Source organism: Panthera onca, chromosome B1, assembly GCF_046562875.1.
Source record: "Panthera onca isolate mPanOnc1 chromosome B1, mPanOnc1 haplotype 2, whole genome shotgun sequence".
NCBI lineage: Eukaryota > Metazoa > Chordata > Mammalia > Carnivora > Felidae > Panthera > Panthera onca.
This window is the reverse complement of record NC_138342.1, coordinates 42,555,555-42,574,566: the sequence shown is the minus strand read 5'-3', so window position 1 is coordinate 42,574,566 and position 19,012 is coordinate 42,555,555. Positions and strand designations below refer to the sequence as shown.

Below are 19,012 nucleotides of genomic sequence, written 5' to 3'. Positions count from 1 at the left end.
TTAGCTGCATGGCCCTTGTGTATCTACCCCATGAATCATACTTGCCTGAGAAAGAAATTCCCAGACAACATGTCCTGTTGGTCATGTTTTCTCCCACAGTACCACACTTTTGCCTTTTTTCTCCATTATTTCAGGGAAAAGTTATTACAGAGAAGCCACAACTGTTTTAAATTTGACCAACTGACATATGCGGAGTCCTAACCCCCACTTACTCAGCAGCCCCGGGTGCCAGACCCCAGGAGTTAGTCGGCAACTCTAGGAAGAGAAACCCTAAAGACACAGAAGTTTCACGTAGGGAGGAGTTGACTGACTGAACAACAGGACGACTTTATTCCCCGCCCCCACCCCCGTTTGTCAGTTTCGTAATTCTTTGAGCGACATATCTAGAATAATCGTAGGAAGGAGACAGCTTTGTGAAACTGTCTGGTGTCCTACCTAAAATCAGAGAACCAAGAAATACAGAGCGAAGATTTGAGACCCTGGGAGAAAAAAGAGATCTCGACTTCCCTCACCATGGCGATTCAGCATCTCTCAACCCACCAATCAGTGTGCAAATGGATTAGGCTGACAGATGTACCTATTTTGAGATGCTCTCCTCTATCTGCAATTCTGGAACAGTGAGTTACGAACGTATGTGGGAGATCAAATATATGCAATTCATAAACGAAGTAATTATGGATTTCAAATTTGAGTATTGCTCTCGTGCCTTTTGTTTCTAGGCAACCCCCCCCAGACTTGAGGCAGAAGCTGAAAAACAATTTGAAGCCATTTGTAGAGGTGGTGACACACAGGTTTTCCTTAATACTAATTTCATAATGCACACATGTGTGATTTTTTTTTTCCCTTTGCATGAATTAATATTTAAATGAGAAGTGATTTTATCAAGAACAACCAACAACTAGGCTCTACAGACTTTTAAAAAGAATGTGAGAGGCCTCTGGACAGAGCCAGAAAGCAAATAATGGACTGCTCATATTACCGACATTTGTTCTGAATACGTGATTCCAGCTCGTGCGTTCTGCGTAACTGGGGAAAAAAAAAAAAAAGAGCACTTCTGTCCCTTGAAACCAGGAAGAACTGCCAATGAAATAAGACCTGATAGGTCAATGTGCTTTTTACAGATCAGCACAATACAGCACTAATACAGAATCAAATCCCCATTTCAACATATTTTCTTACCACGGCATTGTAATAAATGTAATACAATGGCTAAAGAATGCGCAGATTTAGTAACAGTCTTCTTGAGCTGAATTCTTAAAGTCCAGATAAGTTTTATATACAGCTCTAAATCTCATGCATTCCTGATAAAGCATGACTTGGTAAACTGTACAGCTTTTCAGCTTTGAATTCTTGGAGTGAATCTCCTACATCGCCACATGCTGCAAATATTAGAGAATCTTGGAACTTTACTGCCCTTCCTCCAACTCCATACCCCCCCCCCCACATGAATTTTTTTTTTAACACCATGGAACAACATTAACCACGAGAGTAACTTCTAGATACCATAAAAGAGGAGCGCCTGGGTGGCTCAGTCGGTTGAGCATCTGACTTCAGCTCAGGTCATGATCTCGTGGTCTGTGAGTTCGAGCCCTGCATCGGGCTCTGTGCTGATGGCTCAGAGCCTGGAGCCTGCTTCAGATTCTGTGTCTCCCTCTCTCTCTGCCCCTCCCCACTCATGCTCTGTCTCTGTCTGTCAAAAATAAACATACATTTAAAAAAAAAATTAGATACCATAAAAGAAGTGATGTTTGAGGCAAAGGACTTGGGTCATTCTGCCAACTCAGCAAGCAGCAGCCACAAGAACTAAATTCTTATTTTGACCTTGTCGCTGACCTCTGTATGATCCCATGTACACCAGACTGTCGTTAATATCTTAGCGCTTAAAGGAGGTGCTTCTGGCAGCCTAAGGATGAATATGGAGCTATGGTCAAGAGGGAAAAAGAGACCAAATTGCTGTCTCAAATCTCTTTTTCTACCTCGGTCTAGTCCTAAGGTCCTATTTCACCACTTTCCCTCAACCCCTCCTTAATTTTCTTTTTCCTTGGTCAGACTCCTGCTCTTTGCCCACTAAAATAGCTGCTGCCACCCCCATAGAAGATATTCTTGAAGTCTTCTTTTAAAATTGTGGAGCACCTGGGTGACTCAGTCAGTTGAGCATCTGACCCTTGATTTCAGCTCGGGTCATGATCTCGTGGTTTTGTGGGATCGAGCCCCGCGTCCAGCTCTGCGCTGATGGCGAAGAGCCTGTTTGGGAATTCTCTGGCTCCTCCTCTCTCTCTGCCGCTCCCTACGTATGTGCGCACTCTTGCTCTCTCCCCCCAAATAAATACACATTTTAAAAAAATGCATCAGGCTCTATGCTGCTAACTCTCTTCTGATGCCTCCTGTTGTCTGTATTGCCACGTATGGTCTGTGTGCCATACGTGATCTCAGAGTTAGGTTTCATTGATGTAATGTGTCCCTTAGTGAGGGCATCTTTTAATCCATCATCTTTTAATTAATCAGTAATCTTTTAATTAGTAATAATGAAGACAGACCTCTATGGAGTTCTTGGCTTCATAGGGCACAGAGATAATCGCGTCTGCATATATGACATGGCCAAGTGGGCCCATCATGGAGGTCCTGGGGGCAGCTGGTCCATCAGCAAAAAGACTACTCTGTATTGGATCTTCCAGGTCCAATTCTGCAGATACACGCCCCACTCAGCTTTATTAGAGTGAGTCCAGACTTTGTCAAGCCTTTGAGATGACTTGAAAACATATGAAATATTAAAGAAACTAGAAATACTTGACCTGGAAAGGAAAGGAGCCAAGGGAGAACAGTGAATGTTATCTTCAAATAAGTTTGTTACATGGAAATTGATTTGGGGCTGCCCGAGAGAGCATCACTGGAGCCAATGGGTAAGCAAGAAAATGGTACATTTAGCTCAGCCTGAGGACAGACTTTCTAATTAACGCCAAGTATGGCGCAAGCAGCCTGGGGACGCAGTGAGTTCACTGTCATTGGAGGCACCGAAGCATGAGATGGGTGACAACGTGACAGGGATTTTGTGGGGGAATTAGAATATGGGTTACAGAGAACGTGTTGGATTAGATGATGCCTGACATCTCTTCTGTATATGCGACTTTTTAAAAATATGAAATGTATTGTCAAATTGGTTTCCATACAACACCCAGTGCTCATCCCAAAAGGTGCCTTCCTCAATGCCCATCACCCACCCTCCCCACTCTTCCACCCCCCATCGAGCCTCAGTTTATTCTCAGTTTTTAAGAGTGTCTTATGGTTTGCCTCCCTCCCTCCCTTTTTTTCCCCCACTTCCCCTCCCCCATGGTCTTCTGTTAAGTTTCTCAGGATCCACATAAGAGTGAAAACATATGGTATCTGTCTTTCTCTGTATGACTTATTCCACTTTGCATAACACTCTCCAGTTCCACGTTGCTACAGAAGGCCATATTTCGTTCTTTCTCATTGCCACATAGTATTCCATTGTGTATATAAACCACAACTTCTTTATCCATTCATCAGTTGATGGACATTTAGGCTCTTTCCATAATTTGGCTATTGTTGAGAGTGCTGCTATAAACATTGGGGTACAAGTGCCCCTATGCATCAGCACTCCTGTATCCCTTGGGTAAATTCCTAGCAGTGCTATATGTGACTTTTCAATTACATGGAACCAGTGGTCCCCAATTTCCCAAGGCATTGTGAGCCCAGGATAGATGAACTGACCGTGATACTTGAACAATTGGTGGAAGGGAGCCCAAGAGGGGGCAACCCCAAACGGTATAGAGAGAACCATCCCCACGACTATACGTTGAAACCCAAAGCTAGACTGCCTAACTCTGGGATCCTTGGAAAAGAAGCTGGTGGGGAATGTGGACTCAGGATGAATTATTTTTAAAGAAATGCTCATTAAAATCTTTGTTGATGGAGCACTAAGTACAGGCAAGTTCACGTTATTATAAATGCAACTATAGCTCTCACTTGTCTCTCTAACAAGGGCTGTTTCTCAACACTGCACCCAGCTGCTGCTGAGGTGAGAGCCAGTACAAACACATTAGCCTAGTTTCCACCTCACAACTTCAAACACTGGGAGAGAAAGTGCAGCCAGTAGTCTCCCTGAGAACAATTTGTAAGGTGGCCTGTAAGAGCCACAGATCCAGCCTTGCGGAGAATTTATTTCCAAGCAAATGGATACCAGGCTCATTTATTGGAGGGTTGTTCCTGCCGGCAACTTAATGCCAAAGTCGACATTTGAAAATACAGTGAGAAATTTGTGTTTGAAAATGTGAATTAAACAGCTCTTGCAGGCTGCTCTTTGGCATTTTGAATATTGCCTGGCAAATTGATTTGATACGAAAGGCTCAGATTTTCTCCATTCTTAGGAGATGCTTAGCACACATGACTGCTCCTGGTCCGAAGTGAACGTGATGGCGATGTACGGGCCAAAGACAAACCCCCTGCTGAGATCCTTCAAAACATTGGACTTTCCCTGGAGATAAAGAGCAAATTTGGGCTCAGCAGTTGGAGTTTTGACTTGAGTGTTTTGCTGCTTATCACTAGGAATTTTTGCTTCAGAAAGTTCCTAGCGATAACCTCATTAGGAAAAGTGAGGCTTACAGGGTAAAGAAACATTATTACAAAATACTCTTCCAAGAATTGCATTTAGTTGGCTAATACCATAGTTCTTCATGTCAGCTTGCCGCATTATTGTTTCCTGAGCTTGTTAGTTTTTGTTCTGATGTAAGCTTTTTACGTGATGAGAAACACCAAGGGATTTAAGAGAGGCAAGGAACAGAGGAAAGGTGTAGAAATACTGATTACGTAGACCAGCAAAAGTGATGACTGGGCTTTATGGGAAGGAAAATGAAGAACTTGAACTTGCTTTTTGGGCCCGTTCAGTAGGATTTTTGTAATTTATTTGAGATGAGTCAACTCAACTGGCCCACCATCCACCTTGACGTTCACCATAGCCACATTGTGGACTTTAGCAGCTGTTTTTAAAAGTTCATCTGACTTACAGCTACCCAGTTGATGATCCCTAAGTTTCAAGAGAGCCCTGAGAAGAAATGTTTATTAATACAAGCATGCAAAATCATGAAGGTTTGGGCTGGGCAGTGTTGGACAACCGTGGGAATTTCACTGATGAGGTTTTGATTGCTTCAGGTTTTAAAAACAAGGTCCTCCTGGGGCACCTGGGTTGCTCAGTCGGTTAGAGTGTTCGACTTCGGCTCAGGTCATGATCTCACAGTGAGTTCGAGCCCCGCGTCGGGCTCTGTGCTGACAGCTCAGAGCTTGGAGCCTGCATAGGATTCTGTGTTTCCCTCTCTCTGCCCCTCCCCCACTCACATTCTGTCTCTGTCTCTCTCAAAAATAAACGTTAAAAAAAAAAAATTAAAAACAAGGTCCTCCTTCACGACCAGATTTTTCCACAGTCTGGCAGCCATACCTGTAAATGGAGAAGGCAGGCAGGCAATGTCCGTCTCTGCGGAGGTGAAGGGTGGTCAGCGGATGACATGAAGAGAGGAACCCCCAAAACGTACTCCTCTCTCCTCCTCGTGCCCAATCCTAGTCCTTCCTGGGGACCTTTCTAATCCACTCCGGGCCATCAGGGAGCTTTGTTTATCTGCACTTCACAGGGCTAATTAATGTCTCCTCTATCTGCCCCGCGGATCTGGGGTCTCAGTAGTCAGCAGTTTGCGAATAATGCTGAATGCTCTCAAGCGGATCTGAAATTCATCTGTGGCACAAATCCAATTTGTAAATTTACGATGTGGAATAGACTCTCCCCAGGAAGCAACGTACTTGCACTCCGGAATGCTCTGTGCAAGCATCGATGTTGATAGCTGAGGGGAATAGTAGTCAGAACTGGGGATAACCGCATGAAAGATAAAGGCTCAGGGTAAAGGCCCTTAAGCGGGTTGCATTTGCACTATTGACTCATCCCTGTATTTCTAAACTGTTTCATCCTTTCCCGTGCCCAAATGTTGAATTCTGTACATGCAGGATTTCTACTCTTACGTTGGTAGCATTGCCACCACCAACTCTGTTCCTTTTTCTGTCCTGCTCACCTTTGGCCTGGGTTTTAGACTGAGCTGCAACTTTACGCCATATACTCGGTTCTATCTGGAAGGCCCTTCAGACGTGGCTTGTGTGCAAAGGAGCCATCTCTGAAAAATAACCATGTTCGATGATGTCTTTTCAAAAACTGTTGGATGCATCAAACCTTCCCTAGTTTTTCCCTTGAAGTAGGTTTCCTTACCTGATTTAAAGCTAAAGGAAGGGCACCTGGGTGGCTCAGTGGGTTGAGCATCCAACTGTCGGTTTTGTCTCGGGTCATGATCCCAGGGTTGTGGGATCAAGCCCCGAGTCAGGCTCCATGCTGAGTGTGGGGTCTGCTTAAGATTCTCCCTCCCCCTCCCCCTTTCTCCCCCATTCATTCTCCCTCCCTCCCTCCCTCCCTCCTCCTCTCCCCATTCTCTCTCTCTTAAACAAAAATTTTAAAAAAGTAAAGGAAATGAGTCTCATGCTCTTGCCAAATTATAAAATGGGCACTGCCATGAGAAATACTAGACACCATTTTTTTTTTTTCTCTCTAAAAAAAGGTAGAGTAAAATTTGCATCCTGGTAAGCCCCTGGTGCCCAGTGCTTTGGATGGAAGCTCTGAGGGTGGCTAATGTCTGTGTCTTCTTACCTAGGCCAGTGAAAGGCGCGTTCACCTCGTCGTGTCCCGCCAGGTTCGTCTGCAGAGTCCTGACATCTTTCAGGAAGCCGGCTGGGACAGCAACGGGAGCCAGTCCCCGGGGCCGGGGGACAGGAGCAATACTCCCAAGGTGAGCCCCAGCCAGGCTATGTCGACTCCTCCTGCAGGAAGCAATTGCTTGGGAAGGCTGAACACTTTAACATTTCTAAGCGTACTCTCTGGACTTCATCACTTAAACACTGTTTGACTTGCCTTGTGAAACAAAAAGCCCGAGGTCCCATCTTCAAGACCCAGTGAGATAACAGGTGTCTCCCATCCAAACAAGAGAGAAGAAGGTGCAGGCAAGTTTTGAAACCTGATCTTGCAGACTCCATATGGGGACCTAATTTCTAGTCTAAGCCAAAGAGATGTCATGTTTTTCCAACAGTCGTGTTGCTTGAGGACCGTTTTCATTCGTTTTGAAATGAAACAAGAGATTCGCTTGGTTTTTGGTTTTTGAAGTTCCCAATCTGCCTGAAAATTAAAATAACAATTCCCCTGCTAATTTTAGTACGTTCGTTTTTTTGTTTTTTTGTTTTTTTGTTTTTTGTTTTTTCAGAAGAACTGGGAAGATCATATATACACTTGGAGTTCATGTAACATTAGGGAGTGGTGGGGAATGGGGCGAATGAGAAAGCATATGCCCTGTGTTGTGGCATTTAAAGTCAGAGAAAAATGTAGGACGATGTGAATGAAGCAGAGTGCACCTACGGGCTGCTTGCGTCCTTCAGGTCAGCAATGTGCAGCTTCTCTTTCAATGAGGTGACTCAGCCCAGTTTGTACTCCTGTCGGTCTCTTCTGTCAGAGGCAATGCCATCACCTCTCCATTTGGGTGGGTATCGAAAGCAACACAAACCTTGCTTAGCCCAAATTCAGAGTCCTATAGCCTTGGGTTGGCATCCTATTGTGATGGCAATGGATTTCTAGCCAGTTCTCCTAAATCTGATTGCATTCAATCACTTGTAATTAAAACAAGTCTATAGGTAGCCTGCTCTTGTTGTAACAGAGATTAGGGAGTGCCTGTCTGAGCAATCGTATCAGACTATGCTTCAGTTTGGGATAACTCACAAGTCTGGGTTTTTGAGTAATGTATGCAGAAACAATACTCAAAATCTTGACTTCTTTTTTTTTTTTAATTTTTTTTTTGTTTATTTTTGGGTGAGACACAGAGCACAAGCAGGGGAGGGCCAGAGAGAGAGGGAGACACAGAATCTGAAGCAGACTCCAGGCTCTGAGCTGTCAGCACAGAGCCTGATGCCGGGCTTGAACCCACAAACTGTGAGATCGTGACCTGGGCTGAAGTCAGACACTTAACCGACTGAGCCACCCAGACGCCTCTCAGAATCCTGACTTTTAATAACATAGCCTACAAGGCTACAACCCTCTCTTTCCCCAGCCAGCCAGCCGTACCCCATATATCCATAAATTCCAGGCTTTTTTTTTTTTTTTTTTTTTTACAATAAGCAACCTAGACAGACCAGGTGCCTCCTGCTAACACATTTTATGGGTAAGGGCTTCCTGGTATCTTTTCACTAGTAAATAGCATTAGTGTGTTTAAATTAAGCTAATGGTAAATAAATAAATAAACTAATGGTGTTTACTAATAGAAAACTAGTTTATTAGCTTAGTTAAGGTTTAATCTAATTAACTAATTATAGTTGGGTTACCCAGACCATATTGTAGTCTAGTCATTAAGCCACCAAGAATGAGGCTTCCACCAGCTCTGTGGGTCCATAGTCCCTTTCACCTAACTGCTACGAATCACAGAAACAACCGAGATGAGCTGATCAAAGTTTTGCTGCAGTCTCTGTCTTGTATTTAATTCCTGGGAAACATACCGAACAAACTGGCCTGGTGGGAAATTATAATAGTCTCATTTTAATTTGCAGGTGTGTCTGCCTTTTGAGATGAGATGCGCGAGTGCACACACACACACACACACACACACGCACACACACACAGCCTATTTAAAACAATACTAAGACATACGTGGCTCTTCGATTAGTTTTTTTATGATCCTAAGCCTTGCTTTATCTAGGAAACAACATGGGTTTTTAAAGTAGGAGCTTAAATGAGACAAAGCTCAGAGAAGGCAAACCAAGACTCGGGAGACAGAAATGTTTGTAGCCAACTGAAAAGCAAAGATGGAAAGGCATCAGATGGAGGCGCGCAGCTGCCTCTGTGGGACAGGAAAGGGAAAGTGACCAGAAAGAAATCACAGAGGGACTCCACCTGTACTGGAGCACGTATTTCCTACGCTGGGTGGCAAGGTACGTGGGAGGTCATTATGTTCATCCTTATACTTGTTTTTATGTCTAAACTGTTTTAAAGTATTTTTATAGCTGAGTGATGAGTAGACTAGTGCTCACGATGCTTTTCAGCCAGCTTGAATTAGTTCGTACCAAATTATGTTTTCGAACATCAGGGAACATCCTCAGGTCTCTGAAGCAGGGAAGGCGTTTGGGAGAAAACACAGATGGAAAAGAGGATCTCTGTTGTATTTCATTCTCCTTCTCCTCAATGAGGATTAGGCAACTCTGGGTGTGAAGGGTTCGTGGCGGTACTTGGTTTTTTCCATTGTTAACGTGAGTCTCTCTCCCTCTGGTGTGGAAGGCAGATGGCTGTCCAAAATACAAGGGACACGTTTCCTATTTAGGGGGTGTCCAGTCATGTGTGTTGAGCCCATAGGTGCTTGAAACATCTCTTTGCTCAGTACAGCAAGGCTGTTGGGTAAGCACTGATGACGTGTGGAGGAAGATGCTGCTCTCCAGGAACTTGGATCTAAAAGCATAAATAACCTACCTGTGCAGCCAAGAGAACGTAGGTTTCAGCAGTCAGATCTTATATGTCAGGTCTTTTATTTGACAGGATTGGATTTGAGCTCTCTAGTCAATGAGATAAACCTTTCATTCTTGGGTAACTGATTCTTTCATGTGTTTTTTCTCACAGGCACCTGAAAATTAATAGGTTATTTTTTTTTTTTATCACGTGTTAAAATATTGCCTCTGAAAGCAGAGTAGTGTGGGCAGGGAGACCATGGATTTACTCAGATCTCTTGGGTGTCAGTCCTCAGTTTCCCCCGGCCAGCTGTGCTTCCTTGATCAGAATTGTTTTAAGGTTGAGTCTCAGTTTTTCTGCCCAAACACATTTAATTAGATAACCAACTGTATTTCTTTCTTTTTTCCTCAAAGAGTATCTGGCCAATCTGTACATTGTTCAAAGAATATTTATTCACAACAAAATAATCACAGCCTCACTTATTTATTTATTTATTTATTTATTTATTTATTTATTTATTTATTTATTTATTTATTTATTTTGAGAGAGAGAGAGACAGAGACAGAGACAGCCAGCCAGCACGGGTGTGGGAGGGGCAGAGAAAGAGAGAGACACAGAATCCCAAGCAGGCTCTGTGTTGTCAGCTGTGGAACCTGATGCGGGGCTTAAACTCATGAACTATGAGATCGTGACCCGCGTCGAAACCAAGATCCAGTCACTTAAGTGACTGAGCCACCCAGGCGCCCACAGCCTCTTAATTTCTATTATCTGGTGTGGCAGGTGAGAAACCATTTCTGGAATCTTTCATGAGATAAGTAAGTTTTCTACTTTCAAATGAATTTAGTGACCCATTTTTTTTTTTAACTAAAGGATTCTCAGGTCAAAGGCATATCTTCCATTCCAGATGCATTTCTTCCCATCACAGGGCTGCCCCAATGGGCATGCTTACCCTCTTCATAAATGAAGTTGGGGGAGCTTGAGTGATGACGGTATTACAAGATCGAAAATGCTGTTACTGTTAGAAGTTTAACAATAAAATGTGTTTAAGCTTATTACCTAGAAAGGCAATTATTTGCAATCTTCTGTTCATCTGGGCAAATGTTGTAAATACTGATAAAACCCAGTGTTGGCAGAATTGTGGGAAATCAGCGTTTTCACAAGGTATTGGTGAGATTATAGATGATAGAGCTGTGTCGTATGTATCAAAATGTAAAATGCTCAGGTTCTTTGATTTAGCAGTTGTACTGTTAGGATATTAGCCTAAAGAAATATTTACACAAGTGTACGAGATATGTGTTGTCTAAGGATGTTCGCAGTGACACTGTTTAATTTTTCACGAGACTTATAGACAACCAGAATGGTCATCAATGGGGGATATGACATATACACATGATGAAGTACTAGGAAGCTGTTCAAGAATGCAATACAGTGTGTATGTGTGTGTACATATATATATGTTAATTTTTAATGTTCATTTATTTTTGAAGGAGAGAGAGCCTGAGAGGGGAGAGGCAGAGAGAGAGAGAGAGGGAGACAGAATCCCAAGCAGGTTCCAGGCTCTGAGCTATCAGCACAGAGCCCAATGCGGAGCTCAAACTCATGAGCCATGAGATCACGACCTGAGCCGTAGTCGGACGCCCAATGAGCCACCCAGGCACCCCTGTGTGTACATATATTTTTTTAATGTGAAAAGAGGTCCTTGTTTTCCAGAGCATTCCATACTGTGTTTTAGTCATCACCTTGGGAGATTGATCAGCTGTCCCAGCAGCATGCCTGGCTTCCATGTGGAAACAATGGAGGAAAGACCTTATTTGTGATTTGGGAGTGAATGTTGTACGACTGTCCCTAGGAATAAGCTAAAGAAACAGAGCAGCCAGTAGGAGTCTCCGGGTTTAGAACTTAGCCCTGAGTTGGGTGCATTTCAGAACTGTATGCATCTCCAAACAGGGCTCTTTTGAGAGATGTCTGTGATTAAAGGCAGAGACATCCTACATCTCATTGCTTTGTGGACGAGAAAAGTTACATACTGAGAACGGACCTTGAGAGCACCTCCAGATCTACTCTGGAATGCTAGAGCCACTGTGTGCACACTGTTACTTCTCTGTTTTATTTTGAAACTTTGCCCTGAAGAAGGTCCCATTTCCGTTTTGTAACCTGCGTCTGATAACCAGTCTCTTCAAGGTTCTGGGGGTTTAGAGAAACACACAACCCAGACCTTGTAAGCACTAATTGTAACGAATACCTTGCCATAATAATTTGCAATCCCTATTTTAGTGTTTCATCACTGCCAAAAACAATTTGTGTCAGCCGTAATTTATCACCTGTTTATTCGACAAACACATAGTTACCATCTTGAATATGCCAAATGCTATGTTCAGTGCTAGGGATACAGTCAACAGGCCGTTACTGGATACAATAAGGCCATTAGAACAGAGGTGGGTAATTTTATACCATAGAAAATTGTGAGATAATAAATACACACACAAAAAAACCCCCTAAGCTTATCTTCATAATGAAGCATTAAAAATGGACTCATGCATTCAGGCAGTAATTCTATATGATGTTAACCATCAACTTTACAGAAGTTTAATTATCATTCAGTGGATTTGTTGGACAGATAATCTATTCCCAGGTTTCAGAAAATGGAGATGATACAGGAAGGAGCCCCTCACCCATGCTTGATCTGTCCAGTTCCCCTCTCCATGCCCAAAAAACCTCTTTGTTTCCAGAGTTTCTTCATGAAAATGCAAATATTAATACAAATTCTCATTCCTACACCATTTTAAACAAAAGGTAGTGTGCTTACACTGTCTTTTGTACCCTGATTTTTTTTTTTTTTTTTTTTTTTTTTTTTTTTTTTTTTTTAACCAGATGTGTTTTCTAATTTTCTTCCTTTAGATACAACTGTAAACTCTCTCTTGAACCAGAGACTTCTCTGAGGTCTGATCAAGTATTATAAATATTTATTTGCAGGGCACATTCCCGTTTAGTTCCCAAGTCATTGCACAAGCAGGGAGGAGAATACATTTTTAGGAAAGTATGTGTTGAGGGGCACCTGGGTGGCTCAGTCAGTTGAGCTTCTGACTTCAGCTCAGGACATGATCTTGCGGTTCATGAGTTCAAGCCCTGCACCAGGCTCTGGGCTGACAGCTCAGAGCCTGGAGCCTGCTTCAGATTCTGTGTCTCACTGGCTCTCTGCCCCTCCCCTGCTCACACTTTGTCTCTTTATCTCTCTCAAAAATAAATAAACATTAAAAATGTTTTTAAAAAATAAAAGTACATGCTGATCTGTATTCATTGGTAAACAGTGCCCTTGACCAACTCTTACTGCTTTAAGATAACACTGCATGCAGCTTTGACTGTTTTTGGTCTAGAGTTGTTGAATCAAAATCACAGTTCTCTTATTTTTCAAAAGTTGGTCTTCAATGTATGCTATACAATGTGTATGCTCTATTTTTACATAATATAATTCAAGGGTAGAACTGCATATTTTTCAGAGATATGTGAAGAGTGAAGATGCCAACTGGGGAGAACCCAGTTATCCATTGAATGGGATATCTATGAAATCCATTATTTTTTTTCTTTAAGGAGTTCTATAATTGACTCCCTCTACCTAAGTTAAACTGAAGACTATTTAATTACAGTTCCTTTTTTCAATTAATTTTTAAATTTCATTTAAATCCAAATTAGTTAACCTACAGTGTAATAATGATTTTCAGGAGTAGAACCCAGTGATTCGTCACTTTCATATAACACCGAGTACTCATCCCAACGAGTGTCCTCCTTAATGCCCATCACCCCTTTAGCCCATCCCTCCACCCACCTCCCCTCCAGCAGCCCTCAGTTTGTTCTCTGAATTTAAAAGCCTCTTATGGTTTGTCTCCCTCTCTGTTTTTATCTTAATTTTGCTTCCTTTCCCTTATGTTTATCTGTTTTGTTTCTTAAATTCCCCATATGAGTGAAATCGTATGATATTTGTCTTTCTCTGACTTATTTCTCTTAGCATAATACACTCTAGTTCCATTCATGTTGTTGCAAATACTTTTTTCTAATTTAGAAAAAAATCCTGATTCTCATGAATGACAAGAGTTTTAGGAAATACTCCCTGCTATCAGGAATGAATGAGTCACTTGGAATATTTGGGATGTAGTTCACTTTGTGTGCTTAATATTTCTGCAGCGGTTTCCAACCTGTTCCTCTTCCTTTTTTTTTTTTTTTTTTTTTTTTTTTTTTGTTTCCATTTCTATTTGAAATGTAAACTTTCTCTGAGCCTATAGAGTTTGGGATAATGCAACTCTGTTGAGGGTGGAGGCAAAGTGTGGGGTGTCTGAGCGCGTCTTTCTCTGTGAGGGCAAGGACTACCATCCTGTATTTATCCAGCTTTGGTAGCTTTTGTATGTAGGAAATGCAAACCCACTTGTGAACAGATATGCCGTGTTTGTTTTTCTGTGCCTTTAGCCCCTCCATCCTGTGGTCACTTGCCACGAGAAGGTGGTAAGTGTCCGAAAAGACCCCAGCGAATCTCTCGGCATGACCGTTGCAGGGGGAGCATCACATAGGGAATGGGATTTGCCTATCTATGTCATCAGTGTGGAGCCCGGAGGAGTCATAAGCAGAGATGGAAGAATAAAAACAGGTAAAAAGAGACTTAAAGTACCGGGGCAGCAGAGGGTTAAAAATGAATTAGCAGCTTGCTGGGTTAGGTAACTGCTTCCAGAATTAACAAGAGAATGAGACGTTGATCTGCCCAGGACCTCTGTTACCCGTCGATCTTGACTGGTTGGGGTTTAGTTGCTGGACTGGGTTTCACCCCTCTTAGTTTACGTGGGCCGATATGGGCCCCTTGGCTTGCTAATAAAGTGGGCACCTGCAAACTATGCCAAGAAGTGATGGAGAAGTTCTACAGTTATGAGCAAGTGGCCTCGACTAAATGGCATAATTTGGTTCCATTCTTTCTAAGTGATTCTTTTGCCGGATTGATCCTGTGATGAAACTATTCATGAATTGTTCCATTTTGTGGGTTGGATGGGAGAAATACTTTCATGGATTTTGAGCCAATGAATATTTACCATTTACATTATTTACCATGAAGTAATATTTATCATGAAAGTACCATGCTAGGTTCTTTTCCACTGGTTAAAAAAAAAAACAAACACAAAGTTTCATTATCTAAAAAAATTTTTTTAACGTTTATTTTTGAGACAGAGAGAGACAGAGCGCAAGTAGGGGAGGGACAGGGAGAGTGGGAGACACAGAATTCGAAGCAGGCTCCAGGCTCTGAGCTGTCAGCACAGAGCCCGACGCGGGGCTCAAACTCACAGACTGCGAGCTCATGACCCGAGTCGAAGCGGCACACTCAACCGACTGAGCCACCCAGGCGCCCCTAATTATTTTAATCTTATGTGTCCTGGGTTACTCTGAAGGAAGGAAGGTGATGCCAAGTATGTATCTTTAATAATATTGTCAATTCCCACGAAGGGGTAGCTCAGATGGTTGAGCAATTAAGTCGTTGAAGGAGATTCCGATTCAGATCAAGTGAAGTTCCTGAAGTACAGCTGTTCAGCCTGAGGAGCCATGGGTGGGGGCGGGGCGGGGGGGGGGGTGGTATGGTAAGGGATTTCTTTGGCCAACCTAACAGTGCTTCTTTTGGGGTCAGGCAGGGCTTGGGCTGGTGGTCAAGCCTTTCCCATCTGTCTCTTCCTATCTTTTTACTCTTGCTATGGTTATTCTGTGTGAAAAAGATGAGAGTCAAAGCAGGCAGGAGATTAGGAGAGAGATCAAAGAATAGAAATTGGAGGTAGGAGAAGTATGTCTTTTGGTTTCTCTTGCTCTTTTGCACCCAAGCACCTGGGTGGAGAGTGATGAGGTCCGCCAAGAAGTGGCTTGTTAGCGAGAGAATGCGAGCAGAGGACTGTGCGGGATGGTGTGTGGAAATGGCCCTGCACATAGTAGGTGCTTAGCCGATGGAAGTTACTATCACCTTTGCAGTGAACCACAATGTTAACTCCTTTCCCCTCTTTAAGAGCATCGCTCCAGCTCGTTTTTCTTAACTGCTGTGTTCTCCTCTGCCAGACCCTTTCAGGGGTGGTCTCTTCTTCAGGCAGTCCACATTTGTTGGGTGCCCACCGCATGCCAGGCTCCATGCGGGTACTTGGAGCTTTTGCCAAATGCTCTCTCTTGTGCTAAAACCAAGAAACAAGAAGTGAAGAAGTAGGTTTTCTTTGATTGAATGGTAAACGAAGCTAATTTATCTACCTGCTTTCCCTTTTTGTTTTTTAAATTTTTTTTTTAATGTTTATTTTATTTTTTGAGACAGAGAGAGACAGAGCATGAGCAGGGAAGGGGCAGAGAGAGAGGGAGGCACAGAATGTGAAGCAGGCTCCAGGCTCTGAGCTGTCAGCACAGAGCCCAACGCGGGGCTCAAACTCACAAACTGTGAGATCGTGACCTGAGCCGAAGTCGGACGCTTAGCCGACTGAGCCACCCAGGTGCCCCTGCTTTTTGTTTTTTAAAGGCAAGAACCAAACACTAACGAGTATGCTTTAGAAACCTCCAAACATAACTTCCCAGAGCCGTGAAACACCCACATGCTATCCATTTTGCTGTTGGAGAACTCAGCCTCACGTCAGTGCAGGAGGCTAATGACATGGCCCTTCACCCTCCTCACCTCCCCACATCGCAGTCAGCCCCTGCCCCTTTGCACTTTTCTAGAAGTTCCTATTTGTGCTCTCACTAAAGATAGCTTCTGCTTCTCTGGCCATCAGGTGACATTTTGCTAAACGTGAACGGGATTGAACTAACAGAGGTCAGCCGGAGTGAGGCAGTTGCATTATTGAAAAGCACATCCTCCTTGGTGGTCCTGAAAGCTTTGGAAGTCAAAGAACGTGAACCCGAGGAAGCGAGCAGCAGCCCAGCAGCCCTGGACTCCAACCACAACGTAGCCCCGGCCAGAGACTGGTCCCCGTCCTGGATCATGTGGCTGGAATTACCACGGTGAGTCCCAACTTGACATCCTTGCGGAGATGTGGGAGGAAACCGTTGCATTTCCCGGACCACTCTTACTCTCTCAGCACTAGCCACGTTCGTGGCACTAGCATCCTTGTGAGCCCCACGTTTGATTGTGAGACCATTTGAAAGAAGTCTGTCCTCCCTTCTGTTACTGAAAATGCATGCGGAAATCCCAGAGCAGGATGAAAGCCCGGATGTGGAAACATTGTTAGACACTCACGTTGAGGAGCTCCTGGGCTGCTGCCCTTGTATGTTGTATGGCTCATGCAGCAGAGAGAGCTCAGCTGACGGGGGCAGAGGGCTAAAACCCAACCAGGCTCCTCCACTCTGGAACCTTCCCTTACTTTGCTAGTGGAATCCTCAGAACTTGCAGAGGTAAAACCCTTCAGCAGAACATCTTGCGTGTACCCAGATGTTGAAGCATGTGCTGGTTGAGGGGCATGTCTCAAGACTCTCTAGTTCCTACTCTTGTAAAGTTCTAGAAAACTTCAGGGAGCAGCCGGGTTGTCATTTCAGTGAGACGTAACCGGAGCCTTATGTGAAGCCAGTAAATTGTCTCGCACAGACACGTCAGGACAGTTTTTAAGGACATTGTAAATGGCTAGATGCAGAAGTTAAATTTTTGAAGAACAGATAAATTGGGGTTTGCACACCTGCAGCAGAGCACAAACTCTTGACCTTCAAAGGATTGCCTTACAAATTCCAACTGCGTGATGTAAATGTTAAATATTAGAGTCACCGAAGATGAAATGCTGCCATTGGATTTAATGAATAAAAGTAGGATGTTTGGTTTTAGGACATTTTTCTTGAGGGTGGAGATAGGACGGTCTCTTTGTCTTTTTTTTTTTTTTTTTTTTTTTTTTTTCAAATTTCAAATGAGGTTTTAAAAAAACATCCCTGCCTCAGATACACTGACCTAGATTCCTTTTTGAGCCTTTCCTAGTTGATTATTTTTAAAATAAGGACATTTTTAAACAGTTGAAAATTGAGCATTGAGGCAGTTTGAAAACCTTCAAGCATTTTGGACTGAGCCTGAGTGGAAGAAGAGTTACTAACATTTTTTAATCTTTCTGAAACTGGAGTCTATGAAAGCAGGGTTTTTTTGTTTTTTGTTTTTGCGTGCTTGAAAGCTATTCATCATCTATCAGAGTTCCTCATTCGTGGTAGACAGGACAAATGCGAGATGCTTTTACTCCAAATATAACCAACCGAGTGGCTTTCTCTCCATTTTTTTGTCACCTGGCCTGAGGCAGCGATTCTCTGCTCCTGCCAGAAGTGGAGTCTGGATTTGGTTCATTTCCTTTAAAAGGAGTAGACAGGAAGTGCGAAATGATGCCAGCACAGACAACGCTGGTCTTCGGTCACCCTGGCAGCCCTTAGTTTCCTTTGGCCCCTCGTCCCCTCACAGTAATATAATCACAGAAGAAATTCTGAGGCACCCAAGGGGAGAAGGGTGCAGGGTGAGTCTCTCATGCCTGTCCCCTCAGATCCACTCCCCTGAGGTCATCACGGTGACCAGTTCCTTGTGTGTTTTTCTAAGAAAAGTCAAAGTCAGGGGTTGGCGAACATTCTCTGCAAAGCGCCGGAGTTGAGGCTTTGAGGGTCACACCATAGGCAGCAACTCCAGGATTGCCCCTCAGCTTTACAACTTATCAGATGCTCTTCAACTCAAGGGGACTCAGAAATCACCAAAGACCTTCTGCTTCGTTTTCTGTTGGCTCCCAGGGCCACACTCCACATCTGGAAGTCTTTCAAAACATGCTCTCATCTGGACCAGTAGGATAGGGGAGAAATGAGTTAATGTGTGTTACTATTCTACAGGCACAGGGTGCTGTGGGAACCCAGAAAAGACTTCGGGGTGAGATAGTGAGAAGAGTAGCAGTATTTTTTGCCAACCTCTTTACTCTTTGGCTTGAACAGAAGATAACTGGACTCTCACATCTACCTCTGCATTCACTCTGTTGCCAGATCACCCATCCCGTGTTCTCTGAGCTTAAACGCTCATGAGAAAAATGAGAGTTTTTAAAACGGCAAATAATGTCTATTACGATAAAATTATTTTGTGATCTCTGGACTCCCTGAAAGGCAAAAGGAGTTTTTGATCTCCAGACACTTTGAGAACCACCCTTTGGTAGTGTAGGGGCTCAGCGAAACACTGAGGTCTGCTGAGATAAGGGGAATGCTTGGAGACTGAGAAGGAACAGCCAGTGTAACAAAATTTTACAGCTTCTTGAGCAACCCAAGACTTCACCATGGTCCTTAACATGGAGTTTATTTTTTAAGGTAACCGTAATTTTCTCACTGGGAGAAAATTACTAAACTCGTTGCTATTTTTTTAAATTATCCAACTCTTCTTCAATGAGCCCTAAATTTAGAGAGTTTCAGAATAGGAAAACTCACATTTATAGAATTTAAAGTCGCTTAATATTTCAAAGGTAAATCCTCAGCATCACTGATCAAAGCCAGCTTCCACATTTCCCAATG

The 19,012-nt window shown here is 43.3% G+C and overlaps 1 protein-coding gene across 4 annotated transcripts in view; it reads left to right on the top strand.

The window, feature by feature from the left end:
* The window catches only part of LNX1 (ligand of numb-protein X 1), a 123,085-nt gene that overhangs the window by 101,412 nt on the left and 2,661 nt on the right, over nt 1-19,012 (top strand). For all 4 annotated transcript variants that reach the window (XM_060654999.2, XM_081795513.1, XM_060655002.3 and 1 more), the window contains 3 exons: nt 6,699-6,833; nt 13,979-14,156; nt 16,285-16,513. In XM_060654999.2, coding sequence (XP_060510982.1) covers nt 6,699-6,833; nt 13,979-14,156; nt 16,285-16,513 — 542 coding nt within the window. The remainder of the gene's footprint in view (nt 1-6,698; nt 6,834-13,978; nt 14,157-16,284; nt 16,514-19,012) is intronic.